The sequence below is a fragment of the Nelusetta ayraudi genome, unplaced genomic scaffold (genome assembly GCF_046127955.1).
Source record: "Nelusetta ayraudi isolate G7.1 ecotype Tasmania unplaced genomic scaffold, CSIRO-AGI_Nayr_v1 ptg000019l, whole genome shotgun sequence".
NCBI classification, from domain to species: Eukaryota; Metazoa; Chordata; class Actinopteri; order Tetraodontiformes; family Monacanthidae; genus Nelusetta; species Nelusetta ayraudi.
Genome location: NW_027466069.1, coordinates 8,550,879 through 8,572,628, shown reverse-complemented (window position 1 = coordinate 8,572,628; position 21,750 = coordinate 8,550,879). Strand labels below are relative to the sequence as shown.

The following is a 21,750-nucleotide window of genomic DNA, read 5'->3' as shown; positions in this document are numbered from 1 at the left end:
AGATCTTCATTTTTCAAGTCGAACTCCGGTGCAGCAGTGAATTCAGCGCAATATCTCTAAACTTTACTCGACTGTTTCCTGAGAAAACACTCAGCAGTTTGACATTATGTACTGATTGATGATTTGCTTTTCTTTGCTTCCGCTAAAGTCCTGCAATTAGCCAATGAAAGGTGTGTTCAAACAGAGCCGGCCTCCCTTTCCATCCGTAGTAATTACACAGAGAAATTGTGGGGGTTTTTTTTAATAATAATATAACTCGCGACGGTTGACCTGAAAAAGGGATCAAATCTGTTTCAACTGTCGTTTCCTACTTTGCCCTTTTATTGCTTCAAACAACTGTTATGGGCATCGCGGGTGCTATTATGACTGGTGGGTGGTTGTTTGATGGCAACGAGCACTTTGTTGTAAATGACGCGATCTTTATGCCTCCCGACAATTTATCAGTCGAGCTGCTTATCACTTCAATAACACAGAGTTCCTATCGTGTGGGAAATCAGCAGCTACACCCATCCCCGAAGTGGCCGCACTCACGTCGCGCCATAAATCATGGCATACTTTAAAGGCTCGGCGAATTTGTCACGGGTCGGCGTAACCCTCTTTTCAATTCAGCACACGTGGAGTGATTGCTGCTGCTGCTGCTGCTGCTGCTGCTGCTGCTGCTCATTGCTTTGTGCACTAAAGGGCAGAATGTCCTCTGAAGTTTTGTTATCTGCGCTTCTTTTTTAACCTTTTTTCTTTTTTTTCTCCACGCTTCCCTGTAGGTGCTCTCGCTGCCCCACCGCCGTCTGGTGTGCTACTGCCGTCTATTTGAAGTGCCAGACCCAAACAAGCTACAGAAGCTGGGCCTGCACCAGCGGGAGATCTTCCTGTTCAATGACCTCCTAGTGGTAAATGTCCTCTCCTCTCCTCCCCTCTCCTCTGCTATGCTCCTCCAAACCCCGCCTCCTCCTCAAAACATTTTTTTTCCGCACATGATTTCAGGTGACCAAGATTTTCCAGAAAAAGAAGAACTCGGTGACTTACAGCTTCAGACAGTCGTTCTCCCTCTACGGGATGCAAGTCATGCTGTTCGAGAGTCAGTGTAAGTCATTCTCACTACAGCGATCGGTGCAGTGTTGGCGAGTAATCTGTTACTAAGTAATCCACTACTGCAATTAAACTACTTTTTTAGTAACAGAGTAATTTAACGCGATTACTCTGGCGAAAAATGGTCATTACATCATGATGGCTTTATCCAGTAACTGTCCCATTACTTTTCTGAAATGTTCTGCAAGCTAAAAATGTCTTATCATCCACAAAATGTCTGAAGTTTTGAGTTCATCTCGTCTAAATGAAAGAATATTGCGGTTGGTTGCAGGTTATGTGCAGGAAATACGATGCTCTCAACTCTTTTTTAAACTAAAGCAATTAGTAATTGGTTACTTATGAAACTAAGTAGGTAAAGAAGTAATCAGATTACTTCTAAAGAGGAATCAGTAGTTGGATTACTTTTATGGAGTAATCCCAGCACCACTGGCCGTGACACAATGTTTACGCCCCTGCACTTCAGATTTGTCAGCTGTGTTTTAACTCTGCTCTTGATTAACGGCCCTTGTCTAAATGCCCCTCCCCTGCACTCCCCCGACCCCGACCCCGACCAGATTACCCAAATGGAATCAGGCTCACATCGGCGATACCAGGTGCCGACATCAAAGTCCTCATCAACTTCAACGCGCCCAACCCCCAGGACCGCAAGAAGTTCACCGACGACCTGCGAGAGTCCATCGCCGAGGTCCAGGAAATGGAGAAATACAGAATAGAGTGTGAGTTTCCTTCCTTCCTCCTCCTCCCCCGTCTCACTCTTTGCACCCCCAGGCTGTGTGGACTGGAACCACGGTATGGTCCTCATTACCGATCTGTGGCTCTTTTAAAAGGAAGAGTTTTCACAGCGTGGCCAAGAGAGAGGGGGGGCCAAAGCTGTGTCCCTTATCGTATTTCCACGAGTGCGCCCGAATGCAACACACTTATCGCGCTTTCTAACTTTACAGGCCAGCGTTGTCCCAAATCGCCGCTACCGTTTTCCACATTTTAGCCACATTCTCCTCTTCTTCGTCATTATCTTCTAATACTGCTTTTCTTTTAATTGAATTCTTTATTCGAGCATAAAAAACACAAATACCATGAATAAAATAAGAAATAGAAGAAAGAAAAAAAATTCAAGCCTAGCCTAGCCTAGCCTAGCAATAGCATTATATTACCGTATTTTACATATTATACCTTGGCACTGCTGGTATTATGCACGTGCACTTTATTAGCACTATATATAGACACTATAAATAATATACACTAATTACCATATTCCAGATACTATATATTAACACATGGACGGATGTTAAAGGACATGAAGAAGGCTAAAATCACACTTCAAAAACATTCTGAGTGCCTGACTCAAAATAAGTTGCTGTAGTGAGGCGCATGTTAGCTAGTTAGCCAGCTAAGTCATTTTGCCATTATGTTGATCGATATTAGGACTGTTTTGGACTTTGGCTTTAGGTGCATGAAGAGTGAATTATACTTTGTCAACATATCAGTGCAAATGAAGTTTGCAGACCTAATCACTCCAAATGTTGAGCAAGCGTTTGGCACGCGCTTCTGTGTTTTTCTCGGACGTTTGAAAGGGCGGTTCGGTTTGGTCACACAATATTGCAGTGTGGGAAATGTCCCGGGTTAATAGCGGGACATATTTGAGGTGGCTGAATCCATTACGGAGGAGTTATTACCTCGTCTGGGTGAGATGGAAAAACCGCCGCCGCTGCCGCCGCCGCCGCTTACCTCAGTCTTTCCCCGACTCCCCGTCCCGCAGCCGAGCTGGAGAAGCAGAAGGGGGTGGTGAGGCCCAGCATGTCGCAGAGCTCCGGCCTCAAGAAGGAAGCCGGCAACGGCAGCATGAACCGCGCCAGTCTGGACGACACCTATGCCATGGGCGAGGGCCTGAAGAGGAGCGCCCTCAGCAGCTCGCTGCGAGACCTCTCCGAAGCAGGTACAGCCGAGGCTTCCTCGCTTTTAACCGTCCGCCGCTCTCCTTTTTACAACCCCCGCCCCAACCTCCCCTCTGATTGAGTGAAGATGTCAAGGGGGGTGAATATAGGAAAACGCTGCTCGCCGCTACCGCTCACAGCGGGCGTTCAAGAACACTTCGGGGCGCTTGAGGTGTTTTTAAAAGTTTAACCTTGTGAAGAAATAAAGTTAATTTGTTCAGAGCAGAACCTCGCCTGGTTTGTCTTCTCCGTGTTGAATGAAATTGACGGGCGGTTCTCACCCTCACGAATGAAATTCCGAGCAACTCTGTTCATGTTTTTTTGATCATCCCTTACTTTGTCCAGTTGTTTTCCGACACGGCTCATTTACATGTTTTTGTTCTATCCTGTCCAGAAACGCACCACTTTGACCTGTTTCGAACATCTTGTCCCCTATTCTCTCATACATTTTTTTTTTTTGGTTTTGTTTTTGTTTTTTTTGCCAGGCAGACAGACTATTAGACTGGAGATCTTTAGTCTCGAAAAGTGGTGCTAAAAGTCATCTCACATCCATGAATATCAGTGTTGAACGCAGCTGTTTCCAAAGCCGGAGCACATTTCATTCATTACAGATAACGGCCGTATAAAGTTATCGGGTGATTCACCCGATAACAAAATGAAATCCAGTCAAGGGGTCCGCCTCACTGTTGGTAATATGATCCGCTTTTGTTCTTACGATCGCTCCCCTGATGGAACATAATAGGTCAGTCCAGTGAAGAAGAAGTCCCCGGGCGCTCCCCTCTGCTGTGTCCTCTCCACGCAGGATGTGGCATGTTAGTGGGGTCATTTTTTTTTCTTTTTTTTATTTTGTCAAGTGTTTTTCTTTTTTCCTTTTCCTGCCATTCTCCATCCCATGTGTATTTAACGTGTTATTTCCATGCATATCAGGTATTTTCCTGTTTATGTGTGATTATTGGTCATGTATCATTGGCTGAGTGTGCCTAACAATGGCAGGAGAGCTCTGTCCCGCCCTTCCCCCTCCCCCCTTCCCTCCCTCCAGACCTATATATGCCTGTACATCCCATGTGCAACGACCACTGTATTGCTTTTGATGTGTCTCCTCCCGTGTTACTGTCACTGAGACCGGCTTTTCGCCATTCCTAGAATTTTTTATTTATTTATTTGTTTATTTATTTAAATAATTTGCTCAACTACATCCTGTGACAGCTTTAGGAACAACCTGATACATGCTAGCAAGTAGGCAAATTGGGACTTCACTTCAAAGTTTTCGAAGCGACCTGCAAACCTCTGGTAAAACCCTGATTGGTGGCCCCTAGACGGTCTCGCAGGCCTTTTTCCAGGACGTGCGTCTACCATTTTATTTCTTTTTTTTTTTCCGAATCCTTACTTGAACTGACGCAGCATCGGTTTGCGACATAGGCAAACATACGCCCTCACTAGCCACGGCTCCACCTGTCACCCCACCACCCGCCTCCAAGCCCTGAACGTGCTCTCCCCCCTCCCCTTCCTGCCCATATTCGGACCTTACTCACAGTCACAATCCACTGCACTGCCCCCTAATGGGACTGGCGGGTGGCGTAGACGATCCAGGAGTGCTGTCGATCTCTAATCTGTGGTATTGCATGTCTCGGGCAGGCAAGCGGGGGCGTCGCAGCAGTGCAGGATCACTAGACAGCAATATGGAAGTAAGTTGGAAGCAGCTGGTATCCAAGCTACTCTCTATGTGATGATGTGCACTGTGAAAAACACACCATTTATTTATTTTTTTGGTCTTACACCTCCTTTTTGCTTCATAGACTCAGCCCATTTGTTTGGATCATTGATTTATTTCTTTTTTTTTTCCTACCCTGGGATGCCTTATGACCTGCTTGCCTCAGTTAGTGTGCATGCGTGGGTTGCCTGCCTTATGATCCTGCCCCTTTTGTGAAAGCCAGAGATCTCCTGTTTGTTGGTCATGTTATATGACCAATATACACTTTTATCTTCCAACAAGCATGACTCTACTAATCCCGCCTCTGATCCCTCCCCCCCTTTGTCGCCTGTCTCTGTCTTTCATTCAATCACACAACCGAGCAGTTCTTCATTTGGTTCTTCTTCTCTCCGGCGGGGTGGTAGCACGATGACAAAACTGTACATATCCTCCAGCCCTTCCTTCCTGTCCGGGCTTTTCTCCTCCCCCGCCCCCCACTCGTCCACAGCTTCTCTCCTCTGAAAATGTTCTGATGCTCAGGGAGGAACAGATCCTTCGTAGGCGGAGGCCTGCCGCCGCGCTGCACACAGACTTCTTTTTTTTTTCTTTTTTTTCTTTTTTTCTTACAAAGATGTGGATTTCATTCATTCATCTCTCCCTCATTTCATGTGTCCATCAGTTCATGTGTTGGACTGAAGTCTGGGATGCTGAAAAATTTCATTCTGCTGTCAAGCAAAGCCACACGCTCCTCCTCCGGCTGTAGACGGGGCGAACTCATGCCGGGAAAGTGAGCAGTGTCGAGACCAGGAAACCAAAAAAAAAAAAAAAAAGAAGAAGAGAAATAAGTGGGGGGCGGGGGGGGGTGGTGGTTTCCTGACCTGCCGTGAACGTGCGCACACAAGAGTTTAGTTCCTCCTGCCTTCCAGTTGAATGCTGATGTGTGGATGACGACTTTGCCTGTCACACCCTCTGCATGTGGAAACTATGCCTCTGTTGAGTATAACAAGCTGCATGTGTGACTCTTTGAGGGTTTGGAGCACTGACTGATGAATTGAAGACTAAATGTTTTTCCTGTTTTTAACGTCATTTTTTTGTTTTGTTTGTTTGTTTGTTTGTTTGTTTTTTAACGCTCCAGATGGTTTTAATATCTCTCCCTCTGTAACACTTTCCCCGTGCAGAGTGACTTAACGTACCGGGGCTCTTTCGAACCACAGGCTTCCCCTTCAGCGTCGCCCGCTGCACTTCATGAAAACATTTTTTTTTTCAGTTTCTCATTTGCATGCCCTTTGAAACATTCTGCTACATTTTTTAAATCGCCCCCCCCCACCCCCACCCCGTCCTCTCCAAAATGAACCAGCTGAATTCATTCTTGCCGCCGCGCTCGTCGGCGAAGGACGCGCTTGAACTCTAACCGACGCGGCGTTGCCTTTTTTTTTCACTTGTTTGTCTCCCGCCTTTGCAGGGGTCCATCATTAGCAGTCCGCACACGCGGCGGAGAGCCGCCACGCCGCGAGACGGACCCCCCCGCAGCGGCGGCGGCGGCGGCGGCGGCGGCCACCCCCCCACCGGCGGCGGCGGCGGCGGCGGCAGCGGCTACCCCACCGGCCCCAACCCGTCGTCCAGCTCCATCCTGGGCTCCATCTTCGGCAGCAAGCGGGGGAAGTCGCCCTCCCAGGGGGGCCACCCACCCCTGGGGGCTTCCTCCGGCCAACCCACCCTCATCTCCCACAAGCCCCACCCGACCAACCTGCACCACACAGCACAAGTGGCGCACACGGTGCAGGCCCAGCTCCACGGCCACCACCCGCACTACTGCCAAGTGCCGCAGAACCCGCCGCCCTACCACCACCACCACCACTACCACCCGCCCCCGCACACGCACCACCACCAGCACCCGGCGTACGCCTCCGCCCCGCAGACGGCGCACCAACACGGCCACTCGCAGCACAGCCATTACAGCCAGCACTCCCACCACTCCCAGCACGCCGCCCACCATCACAGTCAGCAGGGGGGGTCGGGGCCCGGGGCGCCCAAACCCAAACACAGTGGCATCAGTACCGTAGTGTGATGCGATGCGACGCGACGCCACCAACGAAGGAACTTTTGACGAAAGGACGCGCGAGCGCAAACACCAAAGGGACTGACGGCACGACTCTATGGCCTGTCCACTGTGTTCTACCGCTGCTGTGATGGAAAGCAGTCACACACACAGACACCTTTTGTTTTCCGCCTCCAGGTCAAACAAATATGCAGGATGGGAAAACCGGACTCAAATCTTCCACCAGGGGGCCTTTTACCCGTTTGCCTGATGGTTGGTTTGGCCTCGTCAGGGTGTCGTTGGGGGTTCTGTCCAGGAAGATGCTCTAGGTTTTCACACACATACACAAGCAGACACACACAAACACACAAACTGGCTGCAATGGCTGTCGAGAAAATGTTTGGGTCCCCCCCCCCCTCCCCCCAACCCCCCTCACCAAGCCGCTCCACGCTGCTTTGTTCCCGCCAGCAGCCTGTCTCACTTTCATGTAACCAGGAGGGAAGACGAGCGGAGGTGGGGGGGGGAGGGACGCGCCTCCTTCCTCGCGCGTTGCCTTTCCCGAAGTCGGCTTTCAGCGCCACGGTTTTTTTTTTTCCCGCCGACCCCGCCGTCACGCGAGCGGATTCCGTCGTCGTCGTCGTCGTCGTCGTCGTCGTCGCCTCCCGTCGACCTTCCCTGCGTAGTGACGCCGCCGTCATTTCACACCAAGCGCAACGTCAAAGGACAGGCTTAAAAACAACCGAGTCGACCGTCTAACGTCATTGTAGTTTCTAGTGCTGTATTTACTGTAGATGACAGCTATACGTGTTGTCTCCTAGCTCTCATAAATAAATGTGCCAATTATTAATGCATAATCTATTTAGTCAAGACTTCATGTACAGTATATTGTGCGTAAGGTAATTTGTAAGATGATACTTACAATTATTATTATCAGCAAAAATATCAGTATTATACTGAGTGGTAACGGGATGCAGATGTGAAAAGGAGTGAACCCCCGCCCCCAATTCAGAGTGGCCTATTATCTAGTCTGGAATATTTTCATGTCATTTTTATTTTTTATTTTTTATTTTTAAAATGATCTGAAGCCCCAGTGGACGGCAGCTGTTGCATATGGGCCTGAAGACGCTGCGCTGCGTCACAGCTGAAGCTGCAGATCAGAGCACACTTCCCCCGTCGAGTCTTGCAAAGTTGAGATCCTGAGATTATTAGCAAAAAAAAAAAAAAAAAATCTCTTTCCTTCATCAAATGTAAAAGCTGCTCTTCTTGAGTCTTCAAATCAGTCACAGAAACACCTTTAAACTAGTTTTGTTGCCTTATTCTTTTGGTTTTATTATTATTCATCAACAAAGTTTGTTGAGTGAATAAAATCAGCTCTGATGCAGTCAATATTTTTTCATATTTTCTTTTCCACCAGACGTGCAATACCTTTGCACTGATTTTGTACATTAAGAACAAGGTCTCCCTCCAATTCGTCTGTGCGTCTCTCTCTCTCCCCCCACCTCCCCCATGTCGTGTCATTATTTATTTATTTTCGTTTGCTTTTCCGACCCCTGTCAAGAGTCTTTCTCGGTAAATTTCGCGGCTCTCCTTGTGGTCTTACGAGAGGTACAGGCGCTGGAGTTGAATGGAATGTTTAGTAAGTGATTTTTTGCATGTAATGTTATTAATGTGAGGCTATCCTCTGCACATTGTATAACAAATCAGTGTTATCATAGCAAGTTTAAGTGCAATCATGTTCAGAAAAATGCAGACTTGAACTGAGAGTGGAAGTCTGTTATCTTGTTGTCCAGGACAAGATTCAGGTTAAAAAAAAAAATATATATATATATATATATATATAAATATATATAAATATATCTTTTTTCATTTAAGAATAGTATAAATAATTAATTACACAGCTCACAGTTGGAAAAGGAATGTGTGTATATATTTTAATAAAGGAATATGAGTCTCTTTGGGCTGAACAGAAATATTTTGCTGGATAAGCACATATGGAAGAACACTTTCATTTTTTTCAGGAAATGCAACTATAATATACAAAAATGCAAACTGATCAAAGGAGCGATGATTCTGTACAGATTACCTTTATACATTCTGCAAACAAGAGTCTATTCTAGTGTGTAAATTAGTGACAGTAAGCTGTTTGTCCCAATATTCAGGTTGTAAATGTATTTTAACATTCACAAATAAAACCATATCCTTAGGTCAGGCTTATTCTCACACATTTCTCCTCATGTAGTCTAACGTTGGCAGACGGGACAGTAATGATCACTTGAATGTGTCTTTCCATTGATTTCGTATCTTTGCTATGATTCTGAAATCTTGGGACGATGTTAAAGCCGAGCAGTTGGTTTATTTTGGTGTTTGTTGTAGTGCTTCTAATGTCTCCAATCTTCTTAATATTTTTTTTGTTCCCCTCGTGAGAACGTACCCCGACGATGCACTGCATGAATCATCATGTGTCCTATTCACTGTGAGCTGATGCAAAAAGGAAAGGAAAATATCAGCCTATAAAACTTTGTCTTTTGGTTCGGTTTTTTTGTTTCTTGAGTCTTTTTCTTTTCTTTTCTGTTTTTGATCTCCTGATGTTTGACGTGTTCCTTGTTGTTCCATGTTTGGCTGGTAATTATTGACGCTCAGCATGCATTTCCATCAACGAAGCCATCGTGTAAATGACAAACGTAAAGAGCGTTGCACCTCTGAGGGCTTTCATCGTGTAAATACGGGATTTCGATGTGCAAACCGATGAACTGCTTGGAAGGAGAGTTTGTCGTTGTGAACCTGTAAAGGGACCAAGACTGGGGGATATATATATATATAAAAAAAAAAAAAACAACAACAACAACTGTACATAACGTGTAAATGATCAGTAGTCTATTCTGATATCTGCAGCTAAGATCAGGATGTTTCACGCATTCCCTCATGGAAGGATTCGAGGGGCTGATACATGAACATATCGATTGTCTCTGCCTCCAGCTGTTGGGAGCTGACGTTTTCTGTAGAAATCCAAAACAGACTGTTAGAAAGATCAATGCCATTCGCACCCAGCTCTCTTCTCAGTACATGCAAACCTCCACCCCACCACACACTCGCACAAACACACACACACACACACACACACACACACACATGCATCCTGCAAACAGGCCGCCGGGTTGGGCGCGAGACACATTTTAGAAAATGGAAAAAAAGAAGAATGGCCTCATTTATATGTGCATTCTGTTTGTACAGTGAGTAGTGAGTCAGTAAAGACCCCAGTTATTGTAAAACTTCAACTGTGACACTGTTGAGAACGCAAAATAAACAAATATGACTTACGGTACGCCTGCGTTATTGTTTCCTCTCCGTAGCGCGGCGCTACTCGGCAGCAAATCTCTTCCTGAGCACTGAACCGGGAGTTGGTGGAAATCAAAGGAATTTTTCTTCTTTTTTTTTTTTGGCCTAATGTATTTTACATTTAGGATTTATCTCAAAGCTTTTCCATCTTCCACTTTGAGGCAGTGCTTCCCTACGAAGAGTGGCTTCATTTCCACTGGAGGCCATGCGTTAATACGACTTAAAATGGGGACGGAAAATCAGGAGCATTACACCACCTATGGGTGGATTTTGTCCCTGCTACACAGCCCCTTGCAGGATCAGCTGCTGCAAATCTTGCGCTTACCTCTCAGCTCTAAAACACTTCTGAGGAGGCTGACGTTCGTTTTTCCACGGGGCAAATCAATTTTCTGCCCTAATTTGTTTCCGCTTGTCTGCAAAATTACTGCAAGGAGAAAATTCTCCCTTTGGTTTCTGCCTCATGTGGTGTTCATTCAAGATTTTTCAAAATACCCCCTAACTAAATGGGAATTTGCACAAAGCGCTGTGCGCTCTCAGCTGTGTACGTGCATCAAAATGCCCAGTGCTCGCAACACTGCGGAGGATGGATGTCTAATAAACAGAGTGGGAGAGCTCCAGATAGCCCCTTCCACCATTTTAGAATAGATTACGTCTTATCTTCGACGAGCAGATGGATTTCCTCCATGCCGAAAGCGCCGCCAATGTGCAATTTGATTGGAGGGCTCCCAGCTGTGACGTCGCTCTGCGCAGGGTGCGTGAATGTTCAATGCTACTTGACACAACGGTCGAGGGGGGGAACAAAACAGTGACACCGTGGATTTTTTGGCGGGGGGGGCCTTTGAAAAACACTCACAGGAACGCAGGAATGGAGTCGAACTTGCGAACCTGTGAGGACAATTTAAAGATGACCGGAGTTACAAGATGTGCTGTCCATGTTGGTGGGTTCTAACAGGTTTGTGTTCCTTCAACATTTGCCCTAAAATATCTGAGTGATCGTTTAACATCACTGTCATAGCATGTTTAGCTTGTATATATTCTAATATTTGTGATTCTGCATGACCTTGACGGTTTATACACACATTTAAGAATGCTCTTTCGTAATAACTTGTCCACGCCTGTGCTGTAACTCCTCCTTCACGACATGCAGTTGCAGAAAACTTGAAGCAATGTGGAACGACTTGTCTTTCAACTTGCAGGATGCTCTCAGCTTCAGGCGTTCCTGTGCTCCTCTTGGCCACGCTCAGTGCATACGCTGCCGGTCAACACTGCCAGTGTTCGGCCTTCCCGCCCGGTGGCCTGAAGGTGAACTGCAGCGTCGTAAAACTGACGGCGCTGCCTCGACTGCCTGCCGACACCACCGAGCTCTTTCTTCAGGATAACCGGCTGACCTCGGTGTCCCCGGGCAGCTTCGACAGACTGGCCGGACTGCGAAGGGTCGCGCTGCACGGGAACCCCTTCCACTGCGGCTGTGGGATTCAATACTTGAGGAACTGGTTGCTGAAGAACGGGGACGTCGTCGCCGGGGAGCCTGTCTGCGCGAGTCCGAGCTCCGTGGCCGAAAAGCCCATCAGGGAACTCGGCGACGACCACTTCTCGTCCTGCGCCCCCAAGAGCAACACCGACGGGGCTTTGAACGGCATCATAGCTGCGACGCTGTGCTGCGTCGTCGTTTTGCTCCTGTGGAGTCTGAAAGTAGCGAAAGCGTCCAACATCACCCTGATCATAGGCGAGAGACATTCGGGATTGGAGGCCAAGGCGCTGAACTCACACAGGACCAAACACAGGAGGAGGCAGCGCGCGGAGCTCTCTCCCTCTCCCTCCTCCTCCGACTCTCTCGGCGTTGACCTGGAGAGGCCGCTGCTCAACATGGAGCTGCTGCCACAAGTGCTGGAAATCCTGCACAGGAAGCACGACATCACGATAAACCTGCCCGCAGGGCAAGTGGACCTACTGCACAGGAAAAACCGGCACACAGCGGACATGACGGCTGACGTGTGAGTTGAGACTGAACAAAATCAACCTGAGAGCATCAGTCGACTGCAGGCACCTCTCCTGCCGCTGTTTCTGGTCAAACTGCTCCCACCCAGCTATCATAACAAGCGAAACACACACTGGGCAAGTTGACAAACTATAGCTGTAATGTACAGGATGCATAGTTCAAGGAATACCTTCTCCCTATTCATGACATATATTATTATCAAGCGCCTACGAGGATTTATGTAAGACTGAACTGATTTAGAAGTGAGTGTGTTAGTGTTTTTTTTTTTTTTTTTTTTTTAAAAGCGAGAAATGGTGCAAATGTTTTTACAGCAGTTTCTCAGATACTTCTGAGACTGAGAGAAACCGAGTTTGTTTTGCTTAAATTAAAAAAGTTTATTAAAATTACAAATATGTATCTCTATATATATGTGTGTGTGTGTGTGTGTGCGTGTTTCTCGCTCTGTTCAGTAATTGTAAAGGGTCAATAACGACAAAGAGTGTGGATTTAGGAGAGGTAAAAGCTTTTAATTGACATTGTACTAGTACCTAAATAAGTATCCTTATAGATTTTGCCTCCAGAGTTAAAATCTTTAAAAACATAATAGTAAAACAAGTGTACGTGTTCATGATAAACAGGTTGTAACAGGTTATGGCAGCACTCGGCAAGGATGAACGCCAGCGGTTTGTGCGACTACTTGTGAGCGTTCACGGGACGAAATGCAAGACAAACACCGCTGTTGGAGGACAGTATTGCACATCAAACTCTTGTTTTTTTCTTCTTCTTCTCTTTACAGCACAGGTAACACTCTCATATTCATGCATAGTTTTTTCAGGAATGACGGGTAAACAGATGACCAAAAATACAATGGTTAAAAACACACCCTAAGAATTAGGGCCAACGGTAACAGGAATCGTTTTCTGTAATAAATATAGGATGGTTTAAGGAGTTATCTTAAACATTAATGTCATCTAAAAACAATTATTCAGGTCAAATAAGGCCGTTCTTGTGGTTTGTCTCGGTGAAACACAGGTAAAGACCATCACAAAAATGATACAAAAGAGCGGCTAAGGGTAACAGTTATATGATTATTTTCTCCCTCCCTTCCTCTCTTGTCCTGGTTTTGTTTTTAAATGATCTATATATTCTAATTGCCCTGCCATGTTAATGTCGATGTCCACAGTGTTGATTCTAACAGGCAATTTCGTGATATTCTAAAATCTCCAATGCTGATCTCCTCCCGCCCCCGATATCACGCAAAACACCTGTTGGCGTCAGATTCTACTCAGGCACAAAGTTCTCCTGCTTGAAGATGAGGTCCACAGCTTCGTTCACATCCTGCACGACGTGGTCGGGCTCCACCAGGTCCGGGTCGAATCTGAAGTCCCTGTGGCCGTGGAACACAGTCTGTTTGAGGCAGCGGCTCGCGTCCGACGGCACCTCGGCGTTGGGGTTGTAGACCCCTGTGCAAACGAGGACAGATTTACAGGAGGTGGCCGAGGGCAGCGCCAGCTCGCTCTCCCGCATGTTGTCGATCTCCTCCTCCTGCGGCACGGCCGCGTTGGAGCCCGTGGCGGCCGCCACCTTGGCTATCATGGCTTTGGGGTTCTTCCTGGACGTTCGCTCCTCCAGGTAGCGGCTGTACAGGTTGGCGCCGTAGATGTCAGTCATGAGGTTGTCGCTGAGGGCGCAGAAAAAAAATTAATGAATGAAGGCGGAGCTCAGTTGGCGCGAGCACCTGAAGGGTTTCCGTGCTCGTGCGTGCAAGCACGGTACGGCGATAACAGAGTGGTAATTAGCGCGCAATGACAAACAAACTGACAGCTAAACAGGCACGACGACGCTGCTTGTGACAAAAGCCGAAGTGAAGCGTTGGCGTTTGGGAGCAGGGGCGTGACACATGTTTTCAAAAGTGCTTGTGGGTTTGTGTGAGAACTTGTTGTTGTTGTTTTTCCTGAGTTACTGATTAACGCCTGTGGGCTTTTAAAAAGGCTCCAGTCACAAACAAAGAAAGCAAACACTTTTTACTGGGCTGTGAAATAAAATCCAGCGGAAGAAGATTCCAGCTTAGTTTTCTTTTTGTTTCTTAATCGCAGCCCAACCCTCGTCTAGATAATAACAGGTTGATGAAATGACGTCTTACCCAATAGCATAAAGGGACGTGATGGGATTTTTCCATTGCCTCTGCATGGCCTGGCTTCTGATGAGGTACTCTGCAAAGTGGTAGGTCAGCTCACTGGGTTTTCCCATGAGCGCTTCATACTTGAGCTCTTTCCCTGTGATCTTCTTATAAATGTTCTCTAGGCACACGAGGAATGTCCCATGGCCAAACCTGAGAGTGGAGGAAAAGGGAACAGAGCAATATCGCACACTATTTTTTTAGCAAAATCCTTCATTTTTAAAGGTACCATTTTGTGCAGGGTTCATTCTATTTTATATTGATGCAATAATGATGATGAATTCTATTTCTTCTACTTCTTTCTGCACTATCTTCCCCCTGTGATGTCACAAATGGCACGATACCTCCCTGATGTCATTGAAAACATTTCCAGATGTTTGTTCAACCTTCTACGGTTGTCTTGTGTCATCTGCTTCCAAACACGTATCGGGTAAAACAAAGCATTTAGGCAAGAAGCTAAAAAAAATTAAGAATTTTTGCTTAAGGCTGAAAACAGAGGGATAAATACAGACATCTATAGTTTCTAGGGTCCCCTGGGGTAGAAATAACAAATAATGGGTCTAGTATGAGACTGTCAAATTAAGTATTTTTTAATTTAAGTGAGTTTTCAGGTTTACCGTGGCGAATGAGCCTCGGCCATCCACATAAGGTCCATGTTGCAGGCCAACAGGGGGAGATGAGGCATGGCTTGGGTGTTGTGAGGACTGCTGAGGTTACCGTTGGTCAACAGAACATCGACGATCAGCTGCAGGTTGGTCTCCCATCGAATGGGCTCCCCGAACAACATCACACCTGTGTGTGGAATTGAAAGAGTCAAGTTACGGCTGTAAAAGCAAACGTTAGTTGCGGATTAAATGCGCTGCCGGTTCTGACCTTCAACTACTGGAAGATTGCTGACAGGATTTGACTGGGAAAAGACAAGACAGGCTGTGAATTATTATGCTCTGTTGCATTATGACAAATGAAGAGCTTTCGGTTTTGGTTTTGTTACAGGTAAGCTAATTCAGTATCAGTCTCACCGGCAGTTTGGGTCTCCTGTTGTGATCCACCATGTCCAGCAGAGGGAAAGACTCCCTTAGCATATCAATGCTGATGACGTTCTTAAAGCCAAGACTGAAAGCAATCAATTAAGGACAACCATTCTTACCCAGTTTAGAACAGGTCAGTACAATAACAAAAACAGCAACTGATAAGGATACTTTTTCGCAATTTCCAGCACAGGTCCCTGGCCAGACACCAGCACGCACTTCTCATGGAACTTTTTAAACATCCTCAAGGGACTGTGGGACATTATAACTTGATCTTGAGTAATCTAGGAAACAGATTTGGAGAGAGGTTAATAGCGGATGTGACTGGGGACCCTGGACCAAGTCCAGGGCGAAGCTCATTCAGCAGTGTGGACACTCACCGGCACCCCCAGGATGTGCGAGAGCTGGTCGGCCTTGGTTTGGCGGAGGCAGTTCCCTGCGTTAGTCACAAACACCACCGGCACCACGAACTGCCCCCGCGAGTCGATCAACTTCTCGAAGGCCTTCCTGGCTGCAGGGATCGGCATTCTTCCCCGCACCAGCACGCCGTCAATGTCAAACAGGAGGCCGAAGCGAGGCTGCGGCTGAGGCTGCGGAGAGAGATGAGGACATCAGCTGCGGGAAATAATAAGCCCGGCAGCAGCTTCCACCGCACCGTGGAGGGTTGACGGAAACAAGGAGACTCGACCTGCCAGTTGGCAAGACGGCGATATGTTGATGTTATGTAATAAAGATGATAATAATATTATTATGATTATTATTTATACTAATATAGGCTTCAGCAAACCCCCGCGGCCCTGAGTGCAGGAGTAAGCAGGTATAGAAGATAGATGGATGGATTTTTATTATTATTAGAATAATAATAATAATAAAAAATCACAATAATAATAATAATAATGATAATAATAAGCATCTCACACGAGTGAACACCAAAATGTTACCTTGGTTGTAATAAGCGTGTATAGCGTCTCTATATCAATCTGATAGGCATTCTTTACAGGGCTGCCTGCGTGGCGCCAACAGCCTTTTATTTAAGTTTACAAGGTATGGGGGCAACCACTGCGTGTCTGCCGCCACAGATGGCAGTGCAGGGAAATAGTTGATATTATCACAGATAATCCACTCATCACATACGTACATACAAAGAGCCCGTTTGTTTTGAGTACAATGAACCACAGCTGGGAACGCAATGTTATTGTTTTTCAAGCCCCCCCCCCCTCCCTCCTCCCGCACTGACTGATCACAGCTAAGCTGCATCGACTGCTGCTGCCGTTGCCTGGTGCTAAATGCCATGTCGCTCCTTCTTTTTCTTGCCGAGCATAGCCATCTGAATGCGGGGTGGGTGGGGAGTCCCCAACTGGCATCGGCGACGGATAACGTGAGAAGCAAGAGCCCTGGCCCAGCGCCAGCAAAACAAGCCGGGTTCGCCGGCGCCCATAGAGGAGCGGCGGTCTTTTGGATCGTACCTTGCTGGCGGATAGAGTGCCGCAAAATCGGCATCGAGAGGCGATAGTCCTCGCCTTCCCGGCCGGCCGGCTGCCCAGGGTGTAGAGGCCCCGGTGAATTGACAGGAGCCACCTCATCTCTCCGCAAGGAACGCCGGGTTGGAAAGGAAGAAACACTGGGGAGGAGACGGACAGGAGCCCGTAAGAAGCCGGCTGGCTCCGGCGGCTCGGGCTTGTTTTTCTCCCGACGGCTCCTTCCGCTGATTTGACTGGGCGAGCACGGTGACGTCATATGGGGAGGAGGCGGAGGATGTCGAGCTGCATCTTTACCGGAAGTAGCTGCGGTGCAGCATCTGTAACCAGCCGCTGCTGCCATTTTAGGCTCTCGAGGTGGAGGCAGTCGTTGTCCCCAAAAAACCCCAGCGAGACTATCGATTGTTAAAATTAACACCTCCGATACGCTCCCTCATGAGCAAATGCGCCCCGGGTCTTTTGTTTGGTTGCTTCGTCCTAATATTAGCCGTTAGCCCTTGTGTCGATAGTTTTCAGTATACTGCAGCGACATTGTGGGCGAGTGTGGAAATGTTAAATAACACTTCCAGTAGAGCTTTTTATATATATAATTTTTTTTTTTTTTTAACTTTAAGTAGCCACCCGACCAGATGTAGTCAAACTCTAGTGTGGCTCGGTTTTAAGGCCTCGTGATACAAAATTCCCTTATCAGTCACTGCACGTGTACAGCCAGTCAATAACTCATCTGAAATTAGAAAAGGTCCTCAATTTAAAGAGAACTTGCTCCATTTGTCAGTGGTGAAACCAGCATCATGTTGATTGCCTCACAAGTTAATGGCAACTGTTCAATTTACCTTTTTACAGCCGCTTCCTGTCCCCTTACAGTTTTGTGGAATTAAGCATCAGTTTTGGCAAGAAATTATTTGCTGCAAGCTGACAACTGAGGGAAAATGTGCAATATCGGACATCTAAACCTCATATCATCCTAATGTTAATGTTGTTACTCACCTGATATTGAATGCTTGAAAATCAAATGTGCCTTTGCGCACACAAAATGAGACCATAGAGCTTCTCCCCGTGCTCCTCCAGCTTTATTGATAGTTTTTTAAAATTAGATTTCTATTTTCTAGGACTTCAGTTGCACTTTCCTTCCGACTTAAAAACTGAGTACAAGCAAATGGTATTTATACAGTAGTCTACTAAGTGATATTGTACAAAAATAACATTTGATTTCTGTGAAAACATTTTTCATTCCCAAATAACTCCTAATTCTGCTGTTCCGACGACTGATCTGGTGTTAGGTTTTGCCAAGGTTTAAAAAATAAAATAAAATAATAAAAAAAAAACTTTTTCTCAAAAGGAAACGTGTACCATGGAAAACCATGATATCTGAAATTGTAAACAGATTTCTATAAAAGAACGTGTTTCTTTTAATACTTTCAAAGTGTTTAAATCTCAGCATAACGTGTTTTTGTAATTGCCCGCTTAGCTGCTTGTAGGGCGGAAATGCGTGTTGTGAAATGTTTCCATATCTTTACTCTCTTGGCCAACTCATATCCCACTAAAACAAACCAAAAATAACCATACATGGAAGTTTCTTTTCCATTTACTCCCTTCTTCTATCTCATTTTACTGAGGCTCTCGTCCACAAGCTCAGAGGTCCTATAGATTCCCGTGTGTTTAGTCCCGTTTATTCATCTCTGATCACCAGTGGCTTTGAAAGGGGGGCTCTTTAACAAAGCATACATAACACTGCTACCAAACTAAAACATTTTTGTATTGAATGCAGAAAGATTTTTTTTCACCCCTTTCATTGTATTACATGTCAAGTGGCTCACTGGCCTGGGACTAACCTCTGTCAGCCATACTTTGGCCAGTGAAGAGGATTCAGAGAAAATAATACAACCAACCATCAATCTGAAAAAAGGAGGGGCAACAGAGGGCACTGATTATGCACTGGCTTCAATGGTGCAGTCTTTTGCCAAGTGGCCTGCCTTGCCGCAGTTGTAGCATTGGCCCTCACTGGCTTTACCGCATTGCAAAGCGACGTGACCAATCTCACCACACCTACAAGGGGGAGAAAAAAAATAAATCAATTAAAATGCACATATCTCTACAAGAGTTAACCATAAAAATGCAAACTTAAGTCACATTATTTAAAATGACCAATAACCTCACTCTGTTTTTCTGACATTATGGCACGTAAATTAAACTCGCCCGTTTCCGAAATGCTGCCCTCAGCAATAACTCACCTGTAACATTTCACCTTGTCACAGAGTTTCTGGATGTGGCCAAAGCCACCGCAGGAGTAGCACTTCTGCTCGTTGGCATGATCACAGTCGCGGGCCATATGACCGGCCTTTCCACAGGTGTAGCAAAGCTGCTCCCTCTCCTTCTTAGGCTCCTTGCAGTCCCGGGAGATGTGACCACTCTTGTGGCAGTTGTAGCACGCTGAAATGGCAAAGTGAAGGCAAATATTACTATCAGCAATAACGATTAAGATGATCATAATGATAAGAAGCTGTTGTGTTGCTACAGCTAAATCTGGACTCGTACCTACACGTTGGGACGTCAGTAATCCAATTAAAATGTCCTAATCAAGCTATAACTAGGGCTAACTTGCACAAAATCAATAGGAAAAAAAAAAAATTAACAGCTTCACACACCATCCTCAGTTTGCTCACAGTCCCTGGCCATGTGTCCCTGGTCTCCACACCGGTAACAGAACATTTCTGCAAAGACAAGGACAAGTTACAAAGGAAATACAAGCATTACCCCATGTAATTGTATTAATTACATATAAGGGGTCGTGGCTGAGAAAAAAATTGTACCCTTGCCTCGTCCCCGGGGTCCTCTGGGGCCGCGTGCACGTGAGCCACCGGCACCGGGACAGTTCTTGATCCAATGTCCAGAGCGGCCACATCCATAGCACTCGCTGTTGCTGCCCAACTCCATTATCTGAACAAATACAAAAGAAACAGCTTAGCCTAAAATTAACTACCCTTTCCCCAGGCCAGGTTTTGGTAATTTATTAGATACAGATGTGAGCGTCTCCTTGCAATCAAAATATCTAATAAGCTGTTAAGAGAGGGAAAAAAGAGAGACAAAAACACACCTAAAATAGCTGTTTGTTCTGGCATACATAACGTATAAGTAACGATAAGTATATCATTGCAGCGTTTACAGGTATAAAAACAACATGAGGATACTGTTTTAGGAGGCTATTTTATGACCACTCAAATGACAGTCACATTGCGACACAGCATGAAGCCAGTTAATCATCTCTAAAAGGGGATCTAATCTACGCTTAAACTGTTGGGATATATTCGTCTGCTGCGGTGTCTATCATAGCTGGTGATCAAACTACAGTACATCAAACTACAAAGCTAACTTACACCTTTTCCTCAACGGAATCATGCTGAGGCCAGACCTTTGTTTGCTGACAGAGCTACGGGCATTAAGTCAGAGAGAATGCGAGTTAATGAATAATCAAAGTCCCAGTAATTGGTACCTACACAATGACGTGGGTTGGGGGGGGGGAGACACACCTGGTTTTACGTCGCTTAGTATTTACAGGCATACACATGCTGGCGATCATGTTTGAGGGCTTAAAATAGTTAACAAAACGCACGCCGTGGCTCATTTCGAACTTTTGAAACGTGCATTTAGCTAAGCAAGGCGTAGTGTTCCTCCTGCCTTGAAGCTCCACGATGGATCAACTTAAAAGGCAAAAGGCTTAAGAAATTTGCCACGCTAATTTCAAGTGACTCAACTTGTAACTCACGCCGACCACGTTTGACGAGCCGAAGACGGGGAATCGTGTTGTGTATGCTAACTCGAAGAGCTAACTCCAGAGGGCAGTCACACTACATCGTGTTGTGATCCGCCTAATGGAGGGCACACCGCTTCCACAAAGACCGAATAAAGGCTCGACTCACTCAAATGGCTTTCACCTGGCCGAATTCTGTCGCGCGCTTGGAACGTGTCCGCGTGTTCCGAACCAGCCAACGAACTGGCCAAAGCTGCAAACTGCGCCCATTAATTGTGTCTAAGGCCAAGATAACGGTGGCCTAGTCACGTTGATTTTTTTTTTTTTTTTTTTCCTTTACTGCACACCCGCTAGACGCGCTATTCGACCAGCACAGGATCGTGGCACGAACCGCGGTTAAGTCGACGATCCATCGACATTAACCGCTTGGATAGTGCGGATCCAACGCCAGCGACGATAAAACCTCGGTGTGTAACGTTTCTGACGGCTATCCGAGCGAATAAACGATAAAAACAAAATTTCCCGCGCATGGCTCGCATGCTAAAGTCGTTGTGAGGCGTTAGCATTAGCGGGCCAGACTGCGAACCAAATAGTCGAGCACTACGAGCAGGCCACACTCGTGCATTAAAAAAAGAATACATAGCAAAACTAATCAGACGACGGTAATTCCACAATGGGGTCGGAGAATACTGCACATTTTGTTTAAATAGATTTATTTTAAAAAATATATATATACTTATTGTCGCAGTCGGAAATGTTTTATTGCTTACCTTTGCTTGCTACCTTGCTATGTCGGTTGTTTACGCCTCCTTCTTTGCGCTACATGCGGTGTGATCAGGGGTTCCTGAATTGTCATTCACAGTGCCCAGTAAAAAAGCCCCTTGGTCATTGGCTGCAGCCTCTGCGAGTAGCCAATCACAAGCAGGAATGTCTGGACACCGCCTTTGGAAATTAACCAATCATCGAGACATAACGGTCTGGGGGCGGGGTGGTCCATAAATCGGCAGTTTCATTTTATTTTTTATTTTATTTTATTTTTTCCCCTACATAACAAAGATGGGAAATGTCATGAAAGTCTTTATAATTTGAGTTGTTATTCAACAAAAATATTTGGCAGGCGTAACAATGGAAATGTTAAAACTAGGCAAAATACACAACGCAAAATAGAGATAGTAAATGTTTACAGATACCATCACGAAATGCTTAAATGCAGCATTTCTGTCAACCCACATTTAATTAAGCATTTCTGTCAACCCAC

The 21,750-nt window shown here is 46.0% G+C and overlaps 4 protein-coding genes across 17 annotated transcripts in view; 2 read left to right on the top strand and 2 right to left on the bottom strand.

Annotated features, from left to right (window-relative positions):
* The window catches only part of iqsec1a (IQ motif and Sec7 domain ArfGEF 1a), a 91,782-nt gene extending 81,715 nt beyond the window's left edge, over positions 1-10,067 (top strand). For 6 of the 9 annotated variants that reach the window (XM_076026948.1, XM_076026950.1, XM_076026952.1 and 3 more), the window contains 6 exons: positions 762-887; positions 982-1,081; positions 1,641-1,802; positions 2,843-3,019; positions 4,653-4,702; positions 6,170-10,067. In XM_076026948.1, coding sequence (XP_075883063.1) covers positions 762-887; positions 982-1,081; positions 1,641-1,802; positions 2,843-3,019; positions 4,653-4,702; positions 6,170-6,775 — 1,221 coding nt within the window. In that variant the 3' untranslated portion in view covers positions 6,776-10,067. The remainder of the gene's footprint in view (positions 1-761; positions 888-981; positions 1,082-1,640; positions 1,803-2,842; positions 3,020-4,652; positions 4,703-6,169) is intronic. The other 3 variants (XM_076026949.1, XR_012926702.1, XM_076026956.1) reach the window with 3 other exon arrangements.
* Positions 10,068-10,852: 785 nt separating this feature from the next.
* Positions 10,853-18,069, top strand: gp9 (glycoprotein IX platelet). 5 transcript variants are annotated; one of them, XR_012926704.1, is made up of 4 exons: positions 10,853-11,033; positions 11,278-12,300; positions 14,850-14,989; positions 15,460-18,069. XR_012926704.1 is itself a non-coding variant. In XM_076026965.1 (2 exons), the coding sequence occupies exons 1-2, from the start codon at positions 11,014-11,016 to the stop codon at positions 12,077-12,079; spliced, it is 822 nt and encodes a 273-aa protein (XP_075883080.1). In that variant the 5' UTR covers positions 10,853-11,013; the 3' UTR covers positions 12,080-12,342. The 5 variants fall into 5 exon arrangements, 1 of the variants encoding a protein (XP_075883080.1); XR_012926703.1 differs by having other exon boundaries at positions 15,455-18,069; XR_012926705.1 differs by lacking the exons at positions 14,850-14,989; positions 15,460-18,069 and adding an exon at positions 14,364-14,480.
* Positions 12,566-16,867, bottom strand: LOC142888548 (haloacid dehalogenase-like hydrolase domain-containing 5). The gene is made up of 8 exons (XM_076026963.1): positions 16,733-16,867; positions 15,647-15,856; positions 15,438-15,550; positions 15,258-15,351; positions 15,112-15,145; positions 14,856-15,030; positions 14,203-14,391; positions 12,566-13,740 (listed from the first exon to the last, which is right to left on the bottom strand). Exons 1-8 carry the CDS (start codon positions 16,847-16,849, stop codon positions 13,341-13,343), a joined length of 1,332 nt encoding a protein of 443 aa, XP_075883078.1. The 5' UTR covers positions 16,850-16,867; the 3' UTR covers positions 12,566-13,340.
* On the bottom strand, positions 17,793-21,385 carry cnbpa (CCHC-type zinc finger, nucleic acid binding protein a). 2 transcript variants are annotated; one of them, XM_076026966.1, is made up of 5 exons: positions 21,263-21,385; positions 19,555-19,681; positions 19,390-19,455; positions 18,976-19,174; positions 17,793-18,790 (listed from the first exon to the last, which is right to left on the bottom strand). In XM_076026966.1, exons 2-5 carry the CDS (start codon positions 19,676-19,678, stop codon positions 18,673-18,675), a joined length of 507 nt encoding a protein of 168 aa, XP_075883081.1. In that variant the 5' UTR covers positions 19,679-19,681; positions 21,263-21,385; the 3' UTR covers positions 17,793-18,672. The 2 variants fall into 2 exon arrangements, with proteins under 2 accessions (XP_075883081.1, XP_075883082.1); XM_076026967.1 differs by having other exon boundaries at positions 19,561-19,681.
* Between the last annotated feature and the right edge of the window lie 365 nt (positions 21,386-21,750).

What these genes read in the sequence shown, in the direction of transcription:
- cnbpa (XM_076026966.1), bottom strand. Translation starts at nt 19,678, where the DNA reads ATGGAGTTGGGCAGCAACAGCGAGTGCTATGGATGTGGCCGCTCTGGA. An exon ending in CTGTGAGCAAACTGAGGATG is followed by an intron (nt 19,175 to 19,389) that starts GTGTGTGAAGCT and finishes TTGCCATTTCAG; the next exon opens with CGTGCTACAACTGCCACAAG. An exon ending in GACAAGGTGAAATGTTACAG is followed by an intron (nt 18,791 to 18,975) that starts GTGAGTTATTGC and finishes TCCCCCTTGTAG; the next exon opens with GTGTGGTGAGATTGGTCACG.
- LOC142888548 (XM_076026963.1), bottom strand. Translation starts at nt 16,849, where the DNA reads ATGAGGTGGCTCCTGTCAATTCACCGGGGCCTCTACACCCTGGGCAGC. An exon ending in CGCACATCCTGGGGGTGCCG is followed by an intron (nt 15,551 to 15,646) that starts GTGAGTGTCCAC and finishes TCTGTTTCCTAG; the next exon opens with ATTACTCAAGATCAAGTTAT. An exon ending in CAATCTTCCAGTAGTTGAAG is followed by an intron (nt 15,031 to 15,111) that starts GTCAGAACCGGC and finishes TTCCACACACAG; the next exon opens with GTGTGATGTTGTTCGGGGAG.
- gp9 (XM_076026965.1), top strand. Translation starts at nt 11,014, where the DNA reads ATGTTGGTGGGTTCTAACAG. An exon ending in ATGTTGGTGGGTTCTAACAG is followed by an intron (nt 11,034 to 11,277) that starts GTTTGTGTTCCT and finishes TTCAACTTGCAG; the next exon opens with GATGCTCTCAGCTTCAGGCG.